At 39.9% G+C, this 20,739-nt stretch overlaps 2 protein-coding genes across 2 annotated transcripts; both read right to left on the reverse strand.

Annotated features, from left to right (window-relative positions):
* Window positions 1-3,881: 3,881 nt before the first annotated feature.
* Window positions 3,882-7,829, reverse strand: LOC119735378. Its single transcript, XM_038209076.1, has 6 exons — window positions 7,613-7,829; window positions 7,119-7,221; window positions 6,491-6,681; window positions 5,738-5,961; window positions 5,421-5,580; window positions 3,882-5,297 (listed from the first exon to the last, which is right to left on the reverse strand). Exons 1-6 carry the CDS (start codon window positions 7,812-7,814, stop codon window positions 5,077-5,079), a joined length of 1,101 nt encoding a protein of 366 aa, XP_038065004.1. The 5' UTR covers window positions 7,815-7,829; the 3' UTR covers window positions 3,882-5,076.
* A 7,895-nt stretch (window positions 7,830-15,724) lies between these two features.
* LOC119735500 (melanocortin receptor 5-like) lies at window positions 15,725-18,404 on the reverse strand. Its single transcript, XM_038209208.1, has 2 exons — window positions 18,291-18,404; window positions 15,725-17,679 (listed from the first exon to the last, which is right to left on the reverse strand). The coding sequence occupies exon 2, from the start codon at window positions 17,630-17,632 to the stop codon at window positions 16,715-16,717; it is 918 nt and encodes a 305-aa protein (XP_038065136.1). The 5' UTR covers window positions 17,633-17,679; window positions 18,291-18,404; the 3' UTR covers window positions 15,725-16,714.
* Window positions 18,405-20,739: the final 2,335 nt, after the last annotated feature.

A 20,739-nucleotide genomic window follows, 5' to 3' on the forward strand; every position in this document is an offset into this window, starting at 1 on the left:
GAAAGCTATCATTTTGAAGTAATCAACGAAAGAAGGCCTTTCCAACGGTGCGTCTTAAATGGGTCTATTTAGAGATTTGCTCCACTTTTCATGGTGAAATCTTTTCCTTTTTTCCCCACGTGCCTTGAATGGCAACCATAGCCTTTCTCTCTATGACAATTGACACAACAAAAAACACAAATGAAGAGTGGCGCAATTCTGTAAAGTGCGCAGGGTAGAATCTGAACAATCAAGCTTAAAACAAATTGAAATGGCTGTCAGTGTCCATGTAACCCACTAATGCATCTGAAATATAAGCCAAGCGATGAAAAGAAAATGCTTCTGATTCAATTATATTTGTTTATTTTTATATTGCTCTTCACCCAAAGATTCCACAATTAAAGGAACCAATAATTCAAAGCTATCGCGCCCTGTCAGTACGATTGTTCGAATTAAATTTACATGTATATTTGCTACTACCAAATACATGTCCAAAAAAGGATCATAATACATAGATATACCCGCAAAATCCCTTCTCCCAAATGGCTAAAAACTTAATTTGACTTTTTGAATTGTAATTGGTCTATACACATATTGAACGTAATACTTGTATAGTCATAATGAAATAACTACAGTTGTGTGTAAGCCAGGGGAAATAGGACTTAGGATGCATACCATGTGCTCTGGGCAAAACAAACGTGAATTTGTTTCTCCTCACGAACTTTCAATTTGTATATGTGTTTCGTTTTTAACCCAAAAAACAGAGTGACCTGATGCCTTTTGGGCATGCGGTGACCCAATTTTTTTAATAAAAAAAATTGAGGGCCAATGACGGTCACCTCCTATCTAATCCTCATTCAACCCTTGCCAAATCAGCTGGCTCAGTGAACTTTGCAGCCAGGGCTACACCCAAGCCGTGTCAACAAACTTTCGACCTGGGCTCCTGCCAAGTCTCATTGAAACATATACAAACACCTGTAACTTGACACAGCCATCTCACTTCATAGCCGCAAACTACCCCCCCCCCCCCCCCGTCAATTATCTTTCCAGTGAACTGTCTGACAACTGTCTGGCAACTGTCTGGCACGTGACTTTTTGTTGTATCGCTATAAATAGGGTCTTGTGGTTTGCGGAGAAGTTCCTGCTGCCCAAAAGGACGCCGTTGACGCGACCTCAAGTATGCTTCTTTTTTTTTTGGTAAACGCTGCGCTTGGTAAGGCGCTTCAACCCTTTGAAAAAGGGCTTGAAATTTGTGCACAAAATGAACCTGTCCTGTGACAGCCAAATTATTGCCGAGCTGCCAATAATTCGAATTTTGGTTTTATAAATAATTCTCTGAATAAATTTCGGTGGATTTTTTCGTTATATTTCTGATTCAAACGTGAATAATTACTTTGAGGTGAAGCTTGAAAACTGCACGAGGAAGGACTGCATCTTTAATTAATTCTCTGCTGGAATAATTAGCCGTGTTTCCTCCAACTCACTGTAAAAAATCCAAACACAATAACCACCCGAAACCAGGCACCATATGGTGCCTTGATACCGGATCTCGGGTAGTTATTGTGATTAAAAAGAAACACGATTGGCAGAGGCGTAGCCTCGTTTGAATAACTTTGACTACTACCGACACAAGACTGTGTTACAAGTGATTATGTAGTAACGGATAACGTATGGCAAACCGATAATGTCACACAAACTGGCCGATACTATTGTACCACTAACCGATAATGTAACACAAAGTGACTGATAGTGTAGTACAATTTGTATCCGACAATGTATCACGTGTCGGCGGATAATCTAATTACAAAAAAAAATAACGATAACGTATCATCACAGAACGGATAGCGTAGTAACATTTACAACACTTCTGGTGATACGTTATCCGTTGGTTACTATAGTATCAGTTGTAACAGATGTTCTGAGCATTTGCTGAGTGTGCACATGAGCTCATATTTTGTAACTATAAAACATATGGCTTTTCGAAATTCATCGACCACTATTTTGGGGTCATTCGATAAATTTAGGGTCCAACTTATGACATTTCTTCCCTGTCCGTGTTAGCTTGATACTTAGTATAATGTGCCATTCAAATATCACTTCAAAAGATGTTTAAACTGTTGGGTATGTGGAGGACGACTGATAATAGATGTGCATGTATTAGGGACATGAAAAAAGTGGACCTCAGATTATAGACTGAACACATACGATAACATCCTAAAATGGCTCCTCAAATCGGTATATTATTCTATATTGGAACATCTGTATCCTGAAGCGAAAACATACACTCTAGCTTCGAAACCCAAAGGAACCCAAAAAAAAGAACGCAAGACCGTGGAAAAAAAACCTTTTTAAAGGTTTGAGGAAAAAACAACATATTTTAGGGAAATCCAAATGGAATCTGGCAGTTATAGATTGAAGACCCAGCGGCATGTAAAATGGAACTCGACAAAAACTTGGCACACGTGTGTATTGACAGATGATTCAGCTTCAGTTTTCACAATGGCCTAATGTTACATTTCGGTCTCCACTACAGTGTTGCCATCCATTTCCGCCTGGTTTTTCCTGCGGCTGGAACATGCGCACATCAACCTATAGAAACCTTCCCGCCCCTCTCGGAAACGCCAAAAGTAGATGAAAGGGTTGAGCGCGGAATTAAACAGCAACACCGCATAGCTGTACTGCAGGAATACCACTACCAACAAGGTGGGTTCGCCGTGCGTGAACAGGATGATAAAGCCCACACAAAATGGCAGCGAACAGACAGCAGACGCCACGAATATGATCGTGAACGTCACCATAAGGTGACGCGTTTGGCGCACGCGGGTACCAGCCTGTCCATCTATGTTATTGGTTCCAGCGATGGACGCCAGTGGCGGCATATACCTGGAGATCTTACGGAAGACCACAAGGTATAGAACCCCAGTGACGATCAGAATAAAAATGGGAGTCAGAGCTTGGATCAACCAGTTGATGGTCGCGTCTTGAAGTTTCATCGTAGATAAGAAAAGCACGGCAGATAGGATCCAAATCAGGAGACATGCGACCACCATACGGACGGGTGTCACCACGGCGTCATAGCGGGCAGGCGGCATCAGAGACAGTGCCAGCAAACGATTCACGGCTACGGCCAAGATGCTGAGCTGCCCGGTCAAGAAAAAAGACCGAACAAGGGCAAGAACCGTAGCCACGTGTTTAAAGTGGATATAAACACCCAGATAGCAAGCTTACGTTGGGCCAACGTAGGATTTAATTGTTGGCCCGACATCGGCGTGCCGCATTGGCCCGATTTGGATTTGCTCATCGGCACACGGTTGGGCCAACATGTTGGGTTGACGTTGGGCCAATCACTTATACAGAATGGCCAACCTTCGGCCATTGTTGGGCCAATGTCAACATTTAATGATTGGGCCAATGAGGCTTCAGCGATTGTTGGGTCGCAGTTGGGCCAACAGCGGACCAATCATGACTACTGATGGCCAACATTTGACCAAGGTTGGGCCAATACTAAAAATGCGTGGTTGGGCCAATTGTGTTCAGCCGATTGTTGGGTCTCAGTTGGGCAAACAACGGGCCTACATAGAGCCTTCGTTGGTTGACGGTTGGGGCACGTAGGGTGTTTGGTTGGTGTTTTAGCGCGCGTCTGCATTCTACATATATATTTGTAATGATGGTAAATACAAATGTTGGTTTGGTGGTGAGAGCGGGGTTGGGGGCATTACTTAAAATAATACGCTTAAACAGAAGAAAAGATACTGCGTTCACTTTCTTTGTTTCTAAGAATTCTTTTGACCGTTAGGGATGGATTTGTCCAATGATCACAAAAATAAATTTTCAATAAATTTACTAAATGGGAGATTGTATACTGCGTTCTTATGGTTGTTCAGCGAAAAGAAAAATCCTCATAGCATATTAGACTTTAAACCGATTGCACTTTAATTCTTAACTGATTCGTTTACATTTTTATGAAAAAATAACATAATTTACAAAATAATCATATTACAATTACAGGGTATTTGGAAGGCAGTCAAAGGTTAACTTATTTTTGTATAGCAAGGACACCAATGCAATTTTAGCTTGTCTATCTGCATTTTTTTGGTGAATTGGTTTATAGAAAAAAAAAATGAGTTTTAACACATTAAAAACTACTTTCAAAGTGTTGTACATGTGATTGTTCAAAGCATAGCAGCTATATTTCTTTGCAACAATTTTTAAAAATATTAACACTTTTTCTTTTAACACTTTCAAAAGTAAACGGCAAGTAAATGGCAAAATTGCCACTAATTTAATATAAAAAACAAACTTATGTCAACTCAACAATTGAACTTCAATCTGAGCAATCACTGTCCTCGCAGTGCAAGTCTTTGAAACTTTGCTGTAATCATTATTTTGCTAATTATTAAAAAGAAGCTTCATGGTTTCGGCATTCTAAAACTAGGGTTTGTGGTAATACCAACTATTAATCTTCTGTGGGTTGTGGTAGTTCTGAAAAGCCTCAGGTGTAAATAATTACACAATGAGTTTGTTTCTTCACTTTTTACCACCTGCTTCAAGAGAGATTAGTAAATGGTGTCACAATAAACTTTAGTTTTAGAAAGTTTCCCCCATCATGCAAAGTTTTACATAAAAATAACTTCAACAAGAACAGATACAAAAAGGGCTTTTTAAAAATTGGTAATTGTACTTTAAAGGCTTTGTTGGTTGCAGCAGACCTTAACGTTCTTGACTTTCACTTGGCTTTGGCAATCGGAAGCAAAAGCTTTCAGATGAAACCGTGAGGTTTTTTTTTTTTTTTTACTGTTATTCACTAAATACCAGTGTTTCAAATGCCAAATGAAAAATAAATCAGGCTTTATGCACCAACCCACACTGGCCATCACACAACTGATTGAAAAGCAAGACTTTGACAATTTTTGGGGTTCATTGCAAAAGTATCATAATTTCAACATATGGAATCTAGTGAGAAATAACACAGCAATGCTTTAAGATGTTATCTAAAAAAAAACCAGCTTTTTTTACCAAAGGCTTTTGAAAAGGTCTTGTCATATTAACTGTTAAAATCAAGAATACCTCTTTTTATGAAACACTATTGAACAACCTTCATTCCCTGTCACTGCTGCTGTATTCCTCTGTGGATAGTTCATCAAGATTGGAAGGACTCTGGCTTGCTGCAGGCTCAGCTACAGCTGCGGCTGCGGCTGCTGCTCGTCTTGCTGCCCTGCCACCATCTCGGTCTTTCGAGTAGCGGAGCCACACTTTCATCACCTCGTCAATTTCGGCGTTTGTGGCCGACTGCACAGATGGGTTTCTTCGAACAGCTCCTAGAAAATAATTCACATTTTTTTTTTCATCAATTTCAAAGTGATCATGAACAGAGATATTGGAAAGGCAGGATTTCAATAAGTTAGCTCCATGAGATTAAAACATACGGTCCAATCACTTACTGTGGATGACAGTGACAAGCCTCAGCTTGCAAAAAGCTTCCTTTGTTCCTTTGCCAACCCAGTTATACTGTCGTGCTAGGTCGTTGCTGATGACACATGTAAGGATTCTTCGTACGATGCTCTTTAGACTGTCTCCCCCGATGTTGGATAAGTATGCCACCTGAGCAGACAAATAAAACAACTCTTTTGCATGGTCTACAAGATTGAAACTTAAACGTTAAAGCAGAATGAGGTTTTGATTGTAATTGTTTTCAATCCTTTAAAGAAAAAAAAAAGTTAATGCATAAATAGCTATAAAAATGGAAGTGATGGCCCACCAATTGTTTCTCCTTCTCAAAGTTGTTTAGGGTAGTTTCAAGGTCTCGCATGTCCTTCACCAACTTTAAAGGAAGAACCACCTCCTCTGGAAGACCACTGGTTGAAGCTGTATTGCCCTGCACATAGTTGTCAAGCTTTCTACAGATGCTGATGAGCATTGCCCTGTTCTCCGCTTGAAACATCTTGACCTCTTCAAGCATTGTCAATATTTTCTTTTCTGTTGCTATGTACATAGACCGGGAAAAGACAAATGCATAACATAAAAAAAATAAATAAATAGAAACTTAAAACAAAAATAAACTGTTAAAAAAAATGAAGTTCTGTTAAGAAATTATCCCTTATGTTAAGCTGAGAAGCCATGTTTACAATATGACCGGACAAGAGTAAGTAAAACATCCTTGATTACCTAGAACATTCAACCCAATTGTGAATGGTCAAGCAAACTAATGCATTTTTAGCTTGAACAAATAAGGTTTTACACTGTTTAATTAAGATCTATAAGGCATCACAATCAGTTAATCACTTTATTAACCCTAAATATCTGGGGTGTGTGCAAAATTGAATCAATTTTGGAGGATTCAGGACTGTGAAGTTAATGAGTTGTTACTGAGATGGACATGTCCGAAAGTCTGACATGTTGGGAACAAATGAATTTCATGACACCGAAATACCACTCTCTGCCCCCCCCCCCCCAAAAAAATGCCCCCAAAACACCGCTTTTTCCACTTTATAGAATGATTATAAAAAAATACCTGTACAAACTGGAGCTGGCCACTGACTGATCAAGGATGAGGGTGGAGAAGGCAGTGCTCGAGGAGGCGTCTTTGGTGCAGAAGTTGCAGCTGGATGTTGCTTTTGTTGATTGCCTCGCTGAATGGTGTGTGATGGGCCTGGTCTATCCTCGTCAGAAGAGGAATCGCTATCTTGGTAACGTGGGTTTGGCCTAGAAATTTTGGTCAACAAAAAGTGAAACAGTCCATTGTGTCAAATACTACCTCAATAGTGTAGCTTAAGCTCAAACTCAAATTAACCGACTCCTAGAATTGTTGTTAATATTCAATCAGCTGGAAACCGAACAGCAACTTTGTGTCTGGCCAGTGATGATAGTCACAGATGTGTTTGCACTTTCCAAACCAGTCAGTGTCAAGTATACAATTTGTTGTACAAATTCATGGAATTGTATCATGAGCTATGAAACTGTTAAGGAAAAGTACGATCTGAAACTATTCATTCCCATTCTCAAGACGAAAAAAAAAGCTTTTACACTTTTACTCACACCATCGGTCATAATGTATTTTCAGTGAGCTATTTGACTGAGACTACTCAAATTTTGTTTTATGAAAGTTTCATAACCCACCTAAAATTAGTTTGAATCATTACCTTGACTTCCTCTTCACAGGGATACCAGCACATTCAGCATCTGTGGCCAAATCTGAAATGTCCTCTGCCTTCCTCACTTTTGCCAAGCCTTTTTCATATGAGCCTTCAAAAATAAAACATCAAAAGAAATACAAATGCTATGCCAGCATCAATAGTTTGTCTATACATATTTTGTAAAAGTTGCCTAGCAAAACACTTCCTGAATTATCAATTTTGGACACTAGGCTTAAGCCCCCTCTACCCACAAGTGAAAGACCATTTTGAAACCATTTGCAATTTCATTCAAACTAACCACCTTTCTCTAGATCAAGGTATAAACATGCGTTTATGATCAATTCAGTGTGTAAATGCTCTTGAGTGATGAAACTGGGGGCTACACAACATTTATAGAAGGATCTTAAGAGAGGAATGTGCAAACAGCTACATTTTGAATGTGGGGGCTAATTAAAACATGTGAAGCATAATGAACTGCATCTGCCCTGTTTAAAACTTACTAGTTTTGTACAAAACACGGCATGGAAACTTCTGATATCCATCTGTTGGTGGTTCACGTTTCTGCACTGCCTTGTCTACTCTCGTCTGTGACTTATAAGGCGGCCACATTACAGATGTCTCATTGTCCACCAACCAGCTCTCTGCTGCTAATGCAACCGACTGCTCTCCAACAAACTCGATCACTGCATAGATACTTGACATAATACAATCATCCTCAATTAGATTGAGGATATTTACACGTTTGCTTCTTCAGATATTTTGAACGCATCAATTTCTAAAAACCATGCTTTTCGAGATGAGATTAAAAAGTACAAATTTTAAGGAAAAGTTCATTGAAACTGTAAAAAAAGAAAAAATCAAATTTAGAAATTAACAGTGGTCAAAAAGTACTTTTGATGCATCTACTTACTGAAACTAATGTAACTTTGATGTGAAAATGTCAGTTGCAGAATTCAAAAGACCTGGTGATTTAATGCTACAACTAAGTGGGCCCTTCTGTAAGGGAATATTGCACACTTGCATCTAATATCTGCCATGGAGCATGAATGCAGTACACCATCTAGTCTTTTTACCTTGTGTATGCCAAGACAGCCCGATGGCAATGGGGTCATGAAGTAATTATCTACCACTTTGAAAAGTTCATAGATGACAGTTATCTGGCCATCCAACAAAATGTTGCGAACTATCCCAACGCCATCATCAACTTTAATGCAACTGTCCCTCCAAGTTAATGAGATGATACATGAGCTTAAGTGAAGCTCTTTGTACTGCTTAGTACTGTGGGGTTGGATAAACTGAGGTAAAGGACCCTCCGAGTGCTCTCTTTTTACACAAGGCTGCTTGTTTTTGTCACATGAATGTGCCAGTCTGTCTTCCGAAAGCCGACGTACAACCTGCACAAGAGGATATGATGGTTTCCTTACCAGTTTTTTTAGTTTCTGGAGAAAGTTTTCGAATGGAAAACTTGAAATATTGTCCAGAGTCCCAAACTGCTTAGCATCACTTGCTAAGTGGATGAGTCCATGAACGTTGTAAACAAACTGGCTCCTACCATAAATACTACCCATCTGTTCCACAAACAAGACAAGTAATTTTTTTGCATAGTCACTGTACAGCTGACAAAATCCTGGGTTCAGGAGGATATGCATTGAAACAGAAAGGAGCAGGAAGTGATCATAAACCTCCTTTGAAACCCTTCGTTTTAAAACTAGTTTCCCAGTGTACAATAGTATCTGTCGGAATTCAGTTGCTTTCCAGCAAGCGATTTCCTTCAAGGACCGTGGGCGTCTTGCAAACTCCCGTGGAACACTGTTTCTGAGATTCACTAGGTCATCAGATATCTCCTTCCTCCTTATCGCACTTAATCGGCACTGTAGGGGGCCTTTAATCAAGAGCAGTAACAATCGACGAGTGACACCCAAACACACCCGATGCATATAATCAACTGGGAATGCAGATACTAGACCTATACCTATGTCATTTAATGGGCATGCTTCTAAGTGATGATACTCATCTGCCATTTTGAGGAATTCATCGTCAGTTCTCAATTTTGCATCAACTTGTGGAAATAGCATTTTATTTTCCCATTCCCCTTCCACCCAACATTTATCACAACCATGATAACCACTGTGTGACTTCACTCTCTTGATGTATGCTCGGGCAGGTGTGTCACATATGACTGATGAAACATGAAGAGTGAAATGTTTTTCATCCACATCAAATCCTTCACTTTTTAGTCTGACAACTTCCTCAATAAAGTCATGCAAGTACTCTGAAACACTTGTTGGTTTGGTTTCTCCAACAAACAAAGCAATGATGAATGGCTCTTTGCAACCCATTAAACGACCTAAAACAGGCCAAAACTGTGTGTTAGAGCTTCTAAATAGAGGCAATCCATCAATGTTCACTTGCAAATATAGGGATGACTCATCGTACAACTCAACATGTGACTGAAGAATGTCCTTGATGCTATCTACGATTCCAAAATAATAATACTGGCCTCCAGCAATATCTTTTACAGCAAGAGATGTTTTTGTATTCAACAAAGTCCGTGGATCCTTGGGCATGGAAGGGAAATAAACCTTTAGTATTTCCTGTAGTGCACCAAGAGCTGACATAGGAATATTTGTTTGTATTGCCCAATTTTTGATATCAGCTATCAACTTTGCTTCCGATCTCATTGTCACACTTTCGTCTAAGTTAAACTCACTTCCAGTACTACTAGAATGCCCATGATGGTTATCATGGAAATGGTACATTTGCATATCTTCAGGAAGCAACATTAGGTGATCAAATGATTGGTTACTGTTTGTGTTGCAAGCAGGATCAAGGAAGGCATCTGTTGCACTTGCAGTCTCATCAACCGTGTCAACATTGCTTAAGTTTGAGTGTTCTTCATCTGACGAACTTGCAGTAAGTGCTGTTACCGACTCATCAGGCACTGACGCAGAAAGGGATAGGCTTGGGTTGCCATTGCTTGAAAGTAGGCCTAGGCCCAAATGATCGCAACAATTGGGCCTAGGCCGCTTAGGAGTACTTTCAATTATGTCATTAATGTGTTCTGAAACTCTAGCTTTTAATTTCCTTCTCTTTGTCCAGTAAGATGATGCCCTGTACATTTTACCCCAAACAGTACTCAATAGACTACCGTTTAGTACACAGCCAAAATTATTAGCAAAGTACAGCCACAGATCCAGCAAGCTAAACGTTATGGAACATGCACACTGTGGGCCAGGTACCCTACGGTTGCTCGTACATGTACAATGTACTGAGCAACGTGATTGGGCTAAGAAAACAAGCCTAGGTTTACATCTGCTACATATCGCATTCAAAACACGGTTTGCATGGCTTTAAGAAATTGATTGGAAAAGTTCTACACACCTCATCTCAACAAACTAGCATGCACTTTAGCAGTATCGTGGTCTTTGTTGAGCAAAGTTCGGTTGATCGGTTGCAGAGGGACTCCCTTGCTTGATTCTTGTACAGACGGCCGGGGAGAGAGCATGCGGGACGTGTATGTACTGCATGCATGCACTAACAACGCGTTCACGATCACCGATGCGCGCTATATTGTATACAATACTGCGTATTTAATATGTACGAGTGTATACGAGTTATTTGGCCACTTGCCAGCTAGCTGCTGCAGACGCGCAAAATTTTCGCGGTGTTTTTAGTCCATTATTTTAAAGCACGGACAATTTATAAAATGTTTTGAATTTATGAAGTTTTCTTTAAACTACATAAATGACATACAAAGGGATAATTATTTTAATACAATCCGAAGAAGCCGTTTACTGATTCAATTTCTAGTAATGAGTTTGACATCCGTAGGCCTATACTGTATGTGCGTCATTTACTTTCAGATTAATGTGCGAAGCGCACCAATTGTATTGGGCCAACGGCGTGCCGATATGGAAATTGCCGTCATTTTCAGCAACATTGGGCCAACAATGGGCCAACGGTCAACTTTTTTGTTAAGTTTAAGAAAACTTTCTGTTGTTGGGCCAACAATGGGCCAACATCACTCAGCCAACACCGATATTCAGCCAATTAATCAACCATTAACCAACGTTGGCCCAACATCGGCTTGCTATCTGGGCAATCGCTGCGGCAGGGCATGCGATGTCGGCGAGTACGAGATTGAAGACGAAGCCGAAGTACTTGATGCGGAGTTGCTTGGTTCGAGCAAACACCACCACCACGAGAAGATTCAAAACCACTGCGATGCCAGCGACCACTTGCATGAGGATACTGGCTCCCATTAAGGCTGCGTCTACGTCATCCATTGCAGAATTGCTGCGGTTTTCTTGACATAAAAAGCACGAAATTTAAGAAACACCTGGATGGGAAAACAAAACACCTCCGTTATAATGAATTCAGGCACCCATAGCCATGTATTAAGATATGCGTTTTATTACCATGATCCACTGCTTGAACACTGATTCTTAATGCGCGAGTATCTGTAAAAGCCAGCAGAGCCGGCATCTGGTTAGTATATGTAATAGACTCTGGCCCTGGCAAAGCCGACCATGGTCTATGATACGTAAAAAAAGATTCGGCGATTATTTATGCAACTAGACTGCGTATGACCTCGAGAAACTGACCAATCAGCAGGTGCCTGCTATACACGCGTAATTGTACAGGTTGTTGTATTTAAAAAAAAAAACAGCATCGAAATTGACCAATCACAATCTGATTTCGGAACAAAATGACTTCACGAACGCTTAGATATATCAAACGTTATACAGGAGACTTGGCTCCGTGGATAACGGGTGATGACTAGCATCATGGTCACCGAGGGTACCAAACACCAAAACGTTGACATAGAGATGCCATTACCCAAACTGGCATTCGAATGCTGTAAAAAATGTCGTTGGTGTAGCTAATACAAATCAAGTTATTATATAATTCATGACGTCATTACGTCACAGAGTGGTGCGACAATGGTAAACAAAAATGGATGCTAACACAAAGATGCACACAGCCGTGTTTGACTATACTCTCGAGGACAAGGCGTCGTGTTTCCCTTTGTTCCTATGATGTATCACTCTCCCATAGACTAAGCACACACACTCACGATCGAGGACCGTTTCCAATAAAAGATCAACAAAGAGGACAACAACGAATCTTCCTTTGTCTGTGTGTCATCTGGGTGCATGTAGTACATTGACACGCATGCAGTCTTTATCTGCACGGTGGGCGCACAGTTGTATCATCGTTAGTTGTATTAATGTTTACCCTTTTTGTGTCCGACAGTCAATGCTCCTCCCCCGACGGCAAGGCATTTCAAACCTACATGTCGGCATTTCCAACCGACAGTCAGTCAATTTAAAAACAGTAAGCCTGACATGAGTTTACCTCCAATAAGTATCATATCCGTCAAAAAAACCAAGATAACCGAAGAAACCGTAAAACTAACCTGTCTATAGATCTGCGATGCTTCAATAATACCCTACATGGCAGCGACTACAGAAGTCAGTTCAGTGCCGCACACAGGATTTGGCTGGGGGCGGCTCACATTTTTTTTTCGTTCAATTTTCGTTTGAACGGTTTTTTTTTTCTCCAAAAAACGTTGCCCAAAGTTTTTGGCAGCAGAACATTACTATTTTGACGTTGGGGGTGCCATTTACAGCCCTTCTACACTACTCGAAAATATGCCAAATACATATCACCCTGGGGTGCGCCACTGGTTAAAAAATACGGCGTCGTCTCCATTTCGGCTTCGCCTGCTATTTGGGTCCCTAAGTTTGAGATTTCAGCTTAACATCAGTCAATGTTTTCTTCAGAACTATAAAACTCTGTGATAAATGAAACAATTGATTTATTTCTAATTTGATCGGAGCATTAAAACCTTTTAATGATAAATAAAGCCAAACCGGAAACGAAGCCGAGCCGTAAAAACGGGTCATCGTGTATATTTAGCCCGGTTGTGGTTACCTGACTACAATTGAGATCAGGGAGTCGGGGAATTGTCAGGCCAGGGAACCAGACTAGTGAGGCATGCAGCGCCCGTCCCCCACAGCGTGCAACATAATAACAGGGTAAGGACCAGCGAACACCGTACATGTAGTGCTCACACGAAACGTGGCACTGTGGCAGAAAACTCAGCTCAATTCGTACTGCATCGTACCGTTGTGAATGCACGCTCGTGATATAGTGGCCATTACTTCGGCGTTTTTCCCCACGAAATTAGACAGATTCAAGACGAAATGATATAATTGGAAAAAAGAGAAGCCCTTATGTGGACTACGGCAGACCAGGCAGCGTATAAGCCTTATTTTGTAAAGAAGGGTCTCTTATTTATTTGTTTAATATGTTACAAGTAAGTACACATTACTGAGTATATCGAATTTAGGTTGTAACGCTTTAAATGCCCCCGCCATTTTCGGCATTGATCCGTGAGAAATTTTCAATTCATTTTAGAACGAACACGATAAATGACTTAAATTAGAACGAACTTGATTAATATCTAATTTAATATAACAAACAATGAACGATGGATATTAACTCTATCAAGTAAACAAAGTCAACGTTAGTCTCAATTTTCCTTGAAACAGTAAAGCTTCACAGCATTTCGTTGTTTTTCATATAGGATTATTGAAACAGTCGTTCCAAATTCAGTTGAACAAACTAACCAGTATACATGTACCGATTGATGTTTGAGAGTCGAAAAAGAATCGAGCGTAAAATGCCAATCGCAAATGCTTTAAATGTAAGCCACACATTGGGAAAACTATCAAACAAAATGCATATTAACGACAGTTTGGTGACTAGTTTAATTTCCACAGGTTTGAATGAAGATTTTGGCACGAAAAAATGGTCAGGCCCCCAAAAATCAGTACCTGAACGAAATGTACGCTAAAACTATGTGTTCAAATATTTGTAAAAGGACTCCGATCCTGTCCCAGTTCCGAGTCCTTTTGCAGGTGTATTTGTGAAAGTACTGTACATCCGCCGCGTGGGGCGGTGTGTCAATACGCTCGTCCAATACTATTGCCAAACTCAAACAGTACATTTGCATATTTTATTATTAAACTTCGAGACTCGAAAAACGCCTCGACATCAAAACTGCCACTTACCGGTTACAGACTGCAGCTGTAGTCTTGATGTTCACCTTTGGAGATACACATGTAAGGTGATGTTTTACATGAGAAGCGATTTTAGGTCATGATATGAGACCATTGATTTTTACACGGCATAGTAGCCTTTAAACGAGCCATACATTGTAAGTAATATTCCGAAATACAATATGAATTTTATATAGGAGACCCATACTGGACAAACTAATTCCTCACTCAAATTACCTTTAGCAATGCATGAATAAATGAATTTACTGAGTAGAAATTATGACTCTAAAAATGCATGAGACAAAAACAAAAATAATATTAGATTGAATTGGAAATGAAGAAGACCTTGATGGACAGGGTATTATAGTTCTTCTCAGGATTGTGAAAGGGGGGCACATTGTGCTTCCACAGCATTATTTCCATATGCTTCCGCCGTTACTCTAACTATGACGGTATCTGGTTCCAGTTCCTCTACCACAACAGGGTCTTTTGCTAAATTTTGCTAATTTTTGACACAAAAAACAGAATCTTTGGCAAAATTTCACCTTTTTTCTTTCATGCATTTTTTTTTAATTCCGTAGAAACATTATTGAGGCAATAGTCATCCAATTCTAATCAGCATCATTCTGAATCCAAAATGATCGTGAGGGGCGCTTTTCTAACATTTGGAGGTAAAACTCATAGCTTTTAATGATTTTGACCTAATTTGTCATTTGTTTTCATCCGAAATCGCCACAATTGCAGTATTTTTGGTCGTAATATAAATCGTGCGCAGTACCTTAAAACAGAGATGGAAGCTGTGGTCCGTCAACGTTAATTATTCCAGCTCTAACTTACCGTCTGTTACTTCGCTATCTCTATCAAGGTATGAATTTTAATTGCTTCTGCTTAGCATATTCAGATCTTCGATTTAATAATGCAGACTACGGCAGACCAGGCGGCCTATAAACCTTGTTTTGAAAGAGAGGTCAACTACCGGTATTCAACTGGCTTAAATGTTACTACAAGTAACTCATTTGTACTCGTCAACTGAACTGAGTGTATTGCTCATAAAAAGATGACCTTGTATAAAGAATGTTTGGGGTTCAAAAGAAAACCAGCAATCTTCCTTACGTTTTCAAACCTTAAAAAGCTGCAGGAATTTTTGGCATTAAACCTTCAGAAATCTTCAATTCATTTTAGAACGAACACGATCATAATACCGGAGTCTTATATAACGCACGTATCTACCAACAATTAGGTACTCAAGGTGCTGAAAAAAATATTTTTATTATTAGAGAAAGGTGAATGAAGTACATGAGAAATATGAGAATCATTATGTATAACACCTTTATAAGGCTAAACAAGGTGCTGCAGCGCATTAAGCAGCCACTGCAAGAAACACCGGGGCAAACCCCTTCTATTAGCGGTGAGTGTTACTGGGTTCTTTAACGTGCATTAAACAACACACGGGACCTACGGCTTTACGTCCCATCCGAAGGACGATACAATAATGGTAAAGTGCCTTGCTCAAGAGCACAAACACCAGTTTGTCAGGATTCGAACCCATGTACCACGGCACACGAGTCGAACACTGTAACCATTGGACCACAGCACCCAGCTATCCTCCTTTGTGATACCTTAAATCAGAACGATAAATGGCTTAAATCGGAACGAACATGATTAATATCTAATTTAATGTTAGAAACGATGACCGACAGTTATTAGTTTTATCAAGCAGGCAATATCAAGCGTAAGTCTATATTCGCCTTGAAACAGTAAAGCTTAAAAAGCATTTCATTTTGTTTAATGTAATTAAAAAGTTGGTCCAAGTTCAGTATAACAAGTTTACCAATACATGTACCTATTTATATTATGATTCTAAAGAGGACAGCGGATAAAATATGGATTGCAGAAGCTTTACATTTAAGCCACACATTGGAAAACTATAAAACAAAATCTTTATCAATGAAAGCTTAGTGACAAATTAAATGTTCACAGGTTTGAATAAAGATTTAACATACGGCACCAAAAATGGCTAGGCCCTAAAAGTAGCTAAAAAACAAAAGACGAAAGACATAAACGTAAATGAAAACTTACCGATGGATAATATATACACGTTTCGAAGAAAAATCAATCCAAAAAACTGTGGCTTATTAAAATTGGTTAAAATACCCAGCGTCGTTGCAGTATGTTAAGAAAAACAAACGTTAAGAAATAATCATTAAGGATTTTAACCACTACCGAATAAACATCAAAATCGAAAAACTGAATTAACCAATATACCTCACTCCAATTTTACGGTGGGGTATTTAATATTGCTAGGATCAGATGCATCAAAATGAAAATAGACCCGCGGCCAAATTGGGGAATTTCCCATACGGTGCGACGGATATTGTACAAAGCAAAACACAAGTTATAAAAGTAAGCTTTGACAAGTGGTTTTATTTATTTTTCTTCCACTGTTTATGTGGCTGGACATGTTATGGACTTGTGATAGACTAGTGAAGGACTCGACTACATTCCTTGGCGTTGGATGCACTGCGGACTGAGTCTTTACACATGGGAATCGATGGTGTTACTAAAGTTGTCACCACCGTACAGTTCCACGTCAGGGTCATCTTCATCTGGATTCTGCCGTCGGATGCAATGACAGCACACCAGCCGCTTCAAGCCGTCACGGAACTCTGAGATGCGCCACCAGTAGATGAAAGGATTGATAAGCGAGTTGAACTTCAAAAGAAGAATGAAGGCCGTGAACGTGATTTTAAACTCCTCAGTTTGGCCCCTGTAATACTTGCCGCTGAAGTAAATGTAGACGTTGGCGCAGCAGAACGGCAGCCAGCAGATGAGTGAACTGACCAGGATGATAGTAACAGTCACCATCATATAGCGAGTTTGACGCATCCGGGTACGGGTCACCTCATCGGCGTCCTTGAGAGCAGGGGTGGACGCCAGCGGCGGGGTGTAGCGAGAAATCTTCAGGAAGACGATGTAGTACAGCACCGCTGTGACGACGAGGATGGTGAGGGTTATCACAGGACGGACCAATCGGATGGTGACCTTAGTGAAGACGTAGGTGGAAGGCAGATAGATGGCGGCTGAGATGAGCCAGAGCAGAATGCAGACCACAAACAGGCGCCCGCTGGTCACCAAGGAGTCGTAGCGGGCAGGTGGAGTGATAGACAGCGCCAGTAGACGGTTGACGGCGATGGCCAGAAGGTTCAACTCGGCCACAAAGAACGACGTACGAAGCAGAGCCAGAAGGATATCATTATCGTAGTATTGCAAGATGAAAGTCATGGTGGGATCAAAGAGATTGGCGATGACGAGATTGATGACGAAGGCGTAGTATTTGATGCGAAGCTTCTTGGTCCAGAGGAATATAGTCAGGGCCAAGAGATTGCCAACAAAGGTGACGGAGCTGCCCACCTGCTCAGCGATGCTTGTTGCCTGCCACGCCCAGCCGTTCATGTTGCGATTGATTGAAGTACCACCAAACTTTGGTATGCTATTCACAGCTGTGTGGAGAAACGCAAGAAAGCACAAGATTTCAAAGTTTGTGGATCTTAGTTCTTTTTGAAGAAAGAATATAAAATGCACAATAGCTGCCAATGGAATTTCTTGATATTTGTTCCTCTATTAAATCTACTGGTAGAGCACTTTTTCAAGTTATTTCAACAAACAAAAAAATGGTTAAGAAAACCAGGAGGATATGAAAGTATATTAGTTCGAAGAAACTGGTGGGTGAATTCCGAACCTTTGTGACATAATACGGATTGGATGTCTTCTTCATGGAAAAAAAACTCCATATCGCTTCATGTAGTTGACATGTTTATTTTCCAGTGTTGCACATATGTATTATACTAGAAAACAGTAAGTACAGAAAAAGCAAACAGTGATATCTGAATAATCGGGCGAGATTGAGTACGTGTTCAAGTGTTTGCAAAAGGACTCCGGTCCCGTCCCTGCTCCGAGTCCTTTTGCATGTGTATTTGTAAAAGTATCTGTGTCGAGCTGTGTGACAATAAGCTCGTCAAATACTATTGAGAGACTCACACAGTAGATCTGCATATTTCATTATTAAACTTTGGGACTCGAAAAACACCTCGACATCAAAAATGCCACTTACCGGTTACAGACTGCAGCAGCTGTAGTCTTGATGTTCACCTTTGGAGACAGTGTGATGTGTGTGTCAGCTATGAGAAGCTATATAAGGTTAATGATGTGAGACGATCAATTTTTACATGGCATATAATACATTTGAACGAGCCGTAATTCATGTAAGGAATATTCCGAAATACGTCTGAATTTCAAATAGGAGACTTTTACTGTAAAAACTAGTTCACCGCTCAAATTACCTTAGTGCGTGAATTAATGAATACACTGAGTAGAAATTATGAGGATAATTCTTCTCAGGATTGTGGTGGTGGGGGGGGGGGGGCATTGTGCTTCAACCGCATTATTTCCATATGCTTCCGCCGCTACTCTAACTATGACGGTATCTGGTTCCAATTCGTCTACCACGAGAGGGCCTTTTGCTGGATGTTGCTAATTTTTGACCAAAACAGAATCTTTGGCAAAATTGCAACTTTGTTTCATTCATGTAGTTTTTAATAACGTAGAAAAACATTATTGAGGCAATGTTCATCCTGTTTTAATCATCCGCATTCTGAATCCAAAATGATTGCAAGGAGCGCTTTTCTAACATTTGAAGGTAAAAATCATAGCTTTTAACGATTTTGACCTAAAATGTCAATTTTTTTGGTCATCCGAAATCGCCACAGTTGCAGTATTTTTGGTCGTAATATGAATATTGCACAGAACCCCAAAACAGAGATGGAGGCTGCGGTCTGTCACCATTAATTATTCCAGCTCTTATTTGCCATCTGTTACTTTGCTATCTCAATCAAGGTTATGAATTGTAATTGCTTCTGCTTTGCATATTCAGATTTTCGACTTAATTATGCAGACTACGGCAGATCAGGGCCTAATTTCACGGCGCTGCTAAGCACACCTTGTTTTGCTAACAGAGCCTTTGTCTATTTTATGGAGACCGTAAGCATTAGCACAGCAAAAGGCACGCTTACTTCAGAGGAATTTGCTTAACTTAGTGACGTAACAATTGAAATCTCCATGCACGTGCGACTGGTCGCACGTCCAAGCTGTGAAATAGTGCTAAGAGTTAGCAAAGTTTTCTGCTATGCTAAACACACCTTTTCTGCTAACTGTTAAGCAGCGCCGCGAAATTGGCCCCAGGCGGCATATAAACCTTGTTTTGAAAGAGAGGTCAGTTACCGGTATTCAAATGGTTTACATATTACGACAAGTAAGTCCTCATAAATTTCCACGCGTTATAAGCTGCGTTTATCGCTCATCATAAAGATGTGTAAAGAATGTTTGGGGTTTAAAAGAAAGCCGGCAATCCGCCTTAGGTTGTGATACCTTAAAAAGCCTCAGCAATTTCCGGCATTAAACCTTGAGAAATCTTCAATTCATTTTAGAACGAACACGATAAATGACTTAAATCAGAACAAGCATGATTAATATCTAATTTAATGTTAGAAACAATTACCTACGGTTTTCTAATTTTATCGAGTAAACAATATCAAGCAAGGGCGGATCGGGGGGGGGGGGGGGGGGTGGGGGGGGGGGCCAAAGGGGGCCATCCCCCCCCCCCCAAAAAAAAGAAAACGAAACCATTTTTTGTTTATGTGACATCGCAATAAAGGCAGGCAATGAGTATACCACCATCTTTTCCTCAAAAAAAAACATTGGTTAAATTGGTCAGAAATTGCCTCAGATCGCACCACAGAGCATTTAGAATCTAAAAAAATTTAGGTGCCCTTAAGCGGGCCCCGAAACCCACGCCGTAATTTTTTTGACCAACTTTTTTGGGGGACCACACATTTGTTTTGGACCCCCCCCCCCCTCCAAAAAAAAAATTGTATTCTGGATCCGCCCTTGATATCAAGTGTTAGTCTCAATTTTCCTTGAAACAGTAAAGCTTAACAGCATTCCATTTTGTTTTTTTAAATGTAATTAAAAAGTTGGTCCCAATTCAGTTTAACAAACTTACCAGTAAATGAACCTATTAATATTTAGATTCTAAAGAGAACAGCGAGTAAAATACAAATTGCAAAAGCTTCAAATTTAAGCCACACCTTGGAAAACTATAAAACAAAGTGCACATTAATGACATCTTAGTGACTATTTGAATTTTCACAGGCTTGAATAAAGATTTGTCATGCGACACCAAAAATACTAGCTCCTAATACAAAAAGACAAAAGAAATACTCGTAAATGAAAACTTACCGATAGAAAATATGTACAAGTTTCGAAGAAAAATCAATCCAGAAAACTGCGGTTTAAAGAAAAACTCAACCCGTATGTCCCTCTATGTAATAAAACAAATTACTTTTGAAAAATCAAGAGAATAAATGGAAAAAGAGATTGTATTAGAAATACAAAATGTGTAATATTACGGTTATTAAAATTGTTATGAAAGTACTCAAATCATGATATATTTACACAGCGTCGTCGTTAAACACGCCAAATCAAGCACAAAGTAAAACAAACGT

The sequence above is a fragment of the Patiria miniata genome, unplaced genomic scaffold, assembly GCF_015706575.1.
Source record: "Patiria miniata isolate m_02_andy unplaced genomic scaffold, ASM1570657v1 HiC_scaffold_29, whole genome shotgun sequence".
Lineage (NCBI taxonomy): Eukaryota > Metazoa > Echinodermata > Asteroidea > Valvatida > Asterinidae > Patiria > Patiria miniata.

Excerpts from the sequence above, each read along its gene's own strand:
- LOC119735378 (XM_038209076.1), bottom strand. The coding sequence starts at position 7,814 with ATGTCAAGTATCTATGCAGTGATCGAGTTTGTTGGAGAGCAGTCGGTT. Across the intron at positions 7,222-7,612 it reads CCGTGTTTTGTACAAAACTA|GCTCATATGAAAAAGGCTTG; the intron begins GTAAGTTTTAAA and ends TTATTTTTGAAG. Across the intron at positions 6,682-7,118 it reads CCTGTGAAGAGGAAGTCAAG|GCCAAACCCACGTTACCAAG; the intron begins GTAATGATTCAA and ends CAAAATTTCTAG.
- LOC119735500 (XM_038209208.1), bottom strand. The coding sequence starts at position 17,632 with ATGAACGGCTGGGCGTGGCAGGCAACAAGCATCGCTGAGCAGGTGGGC.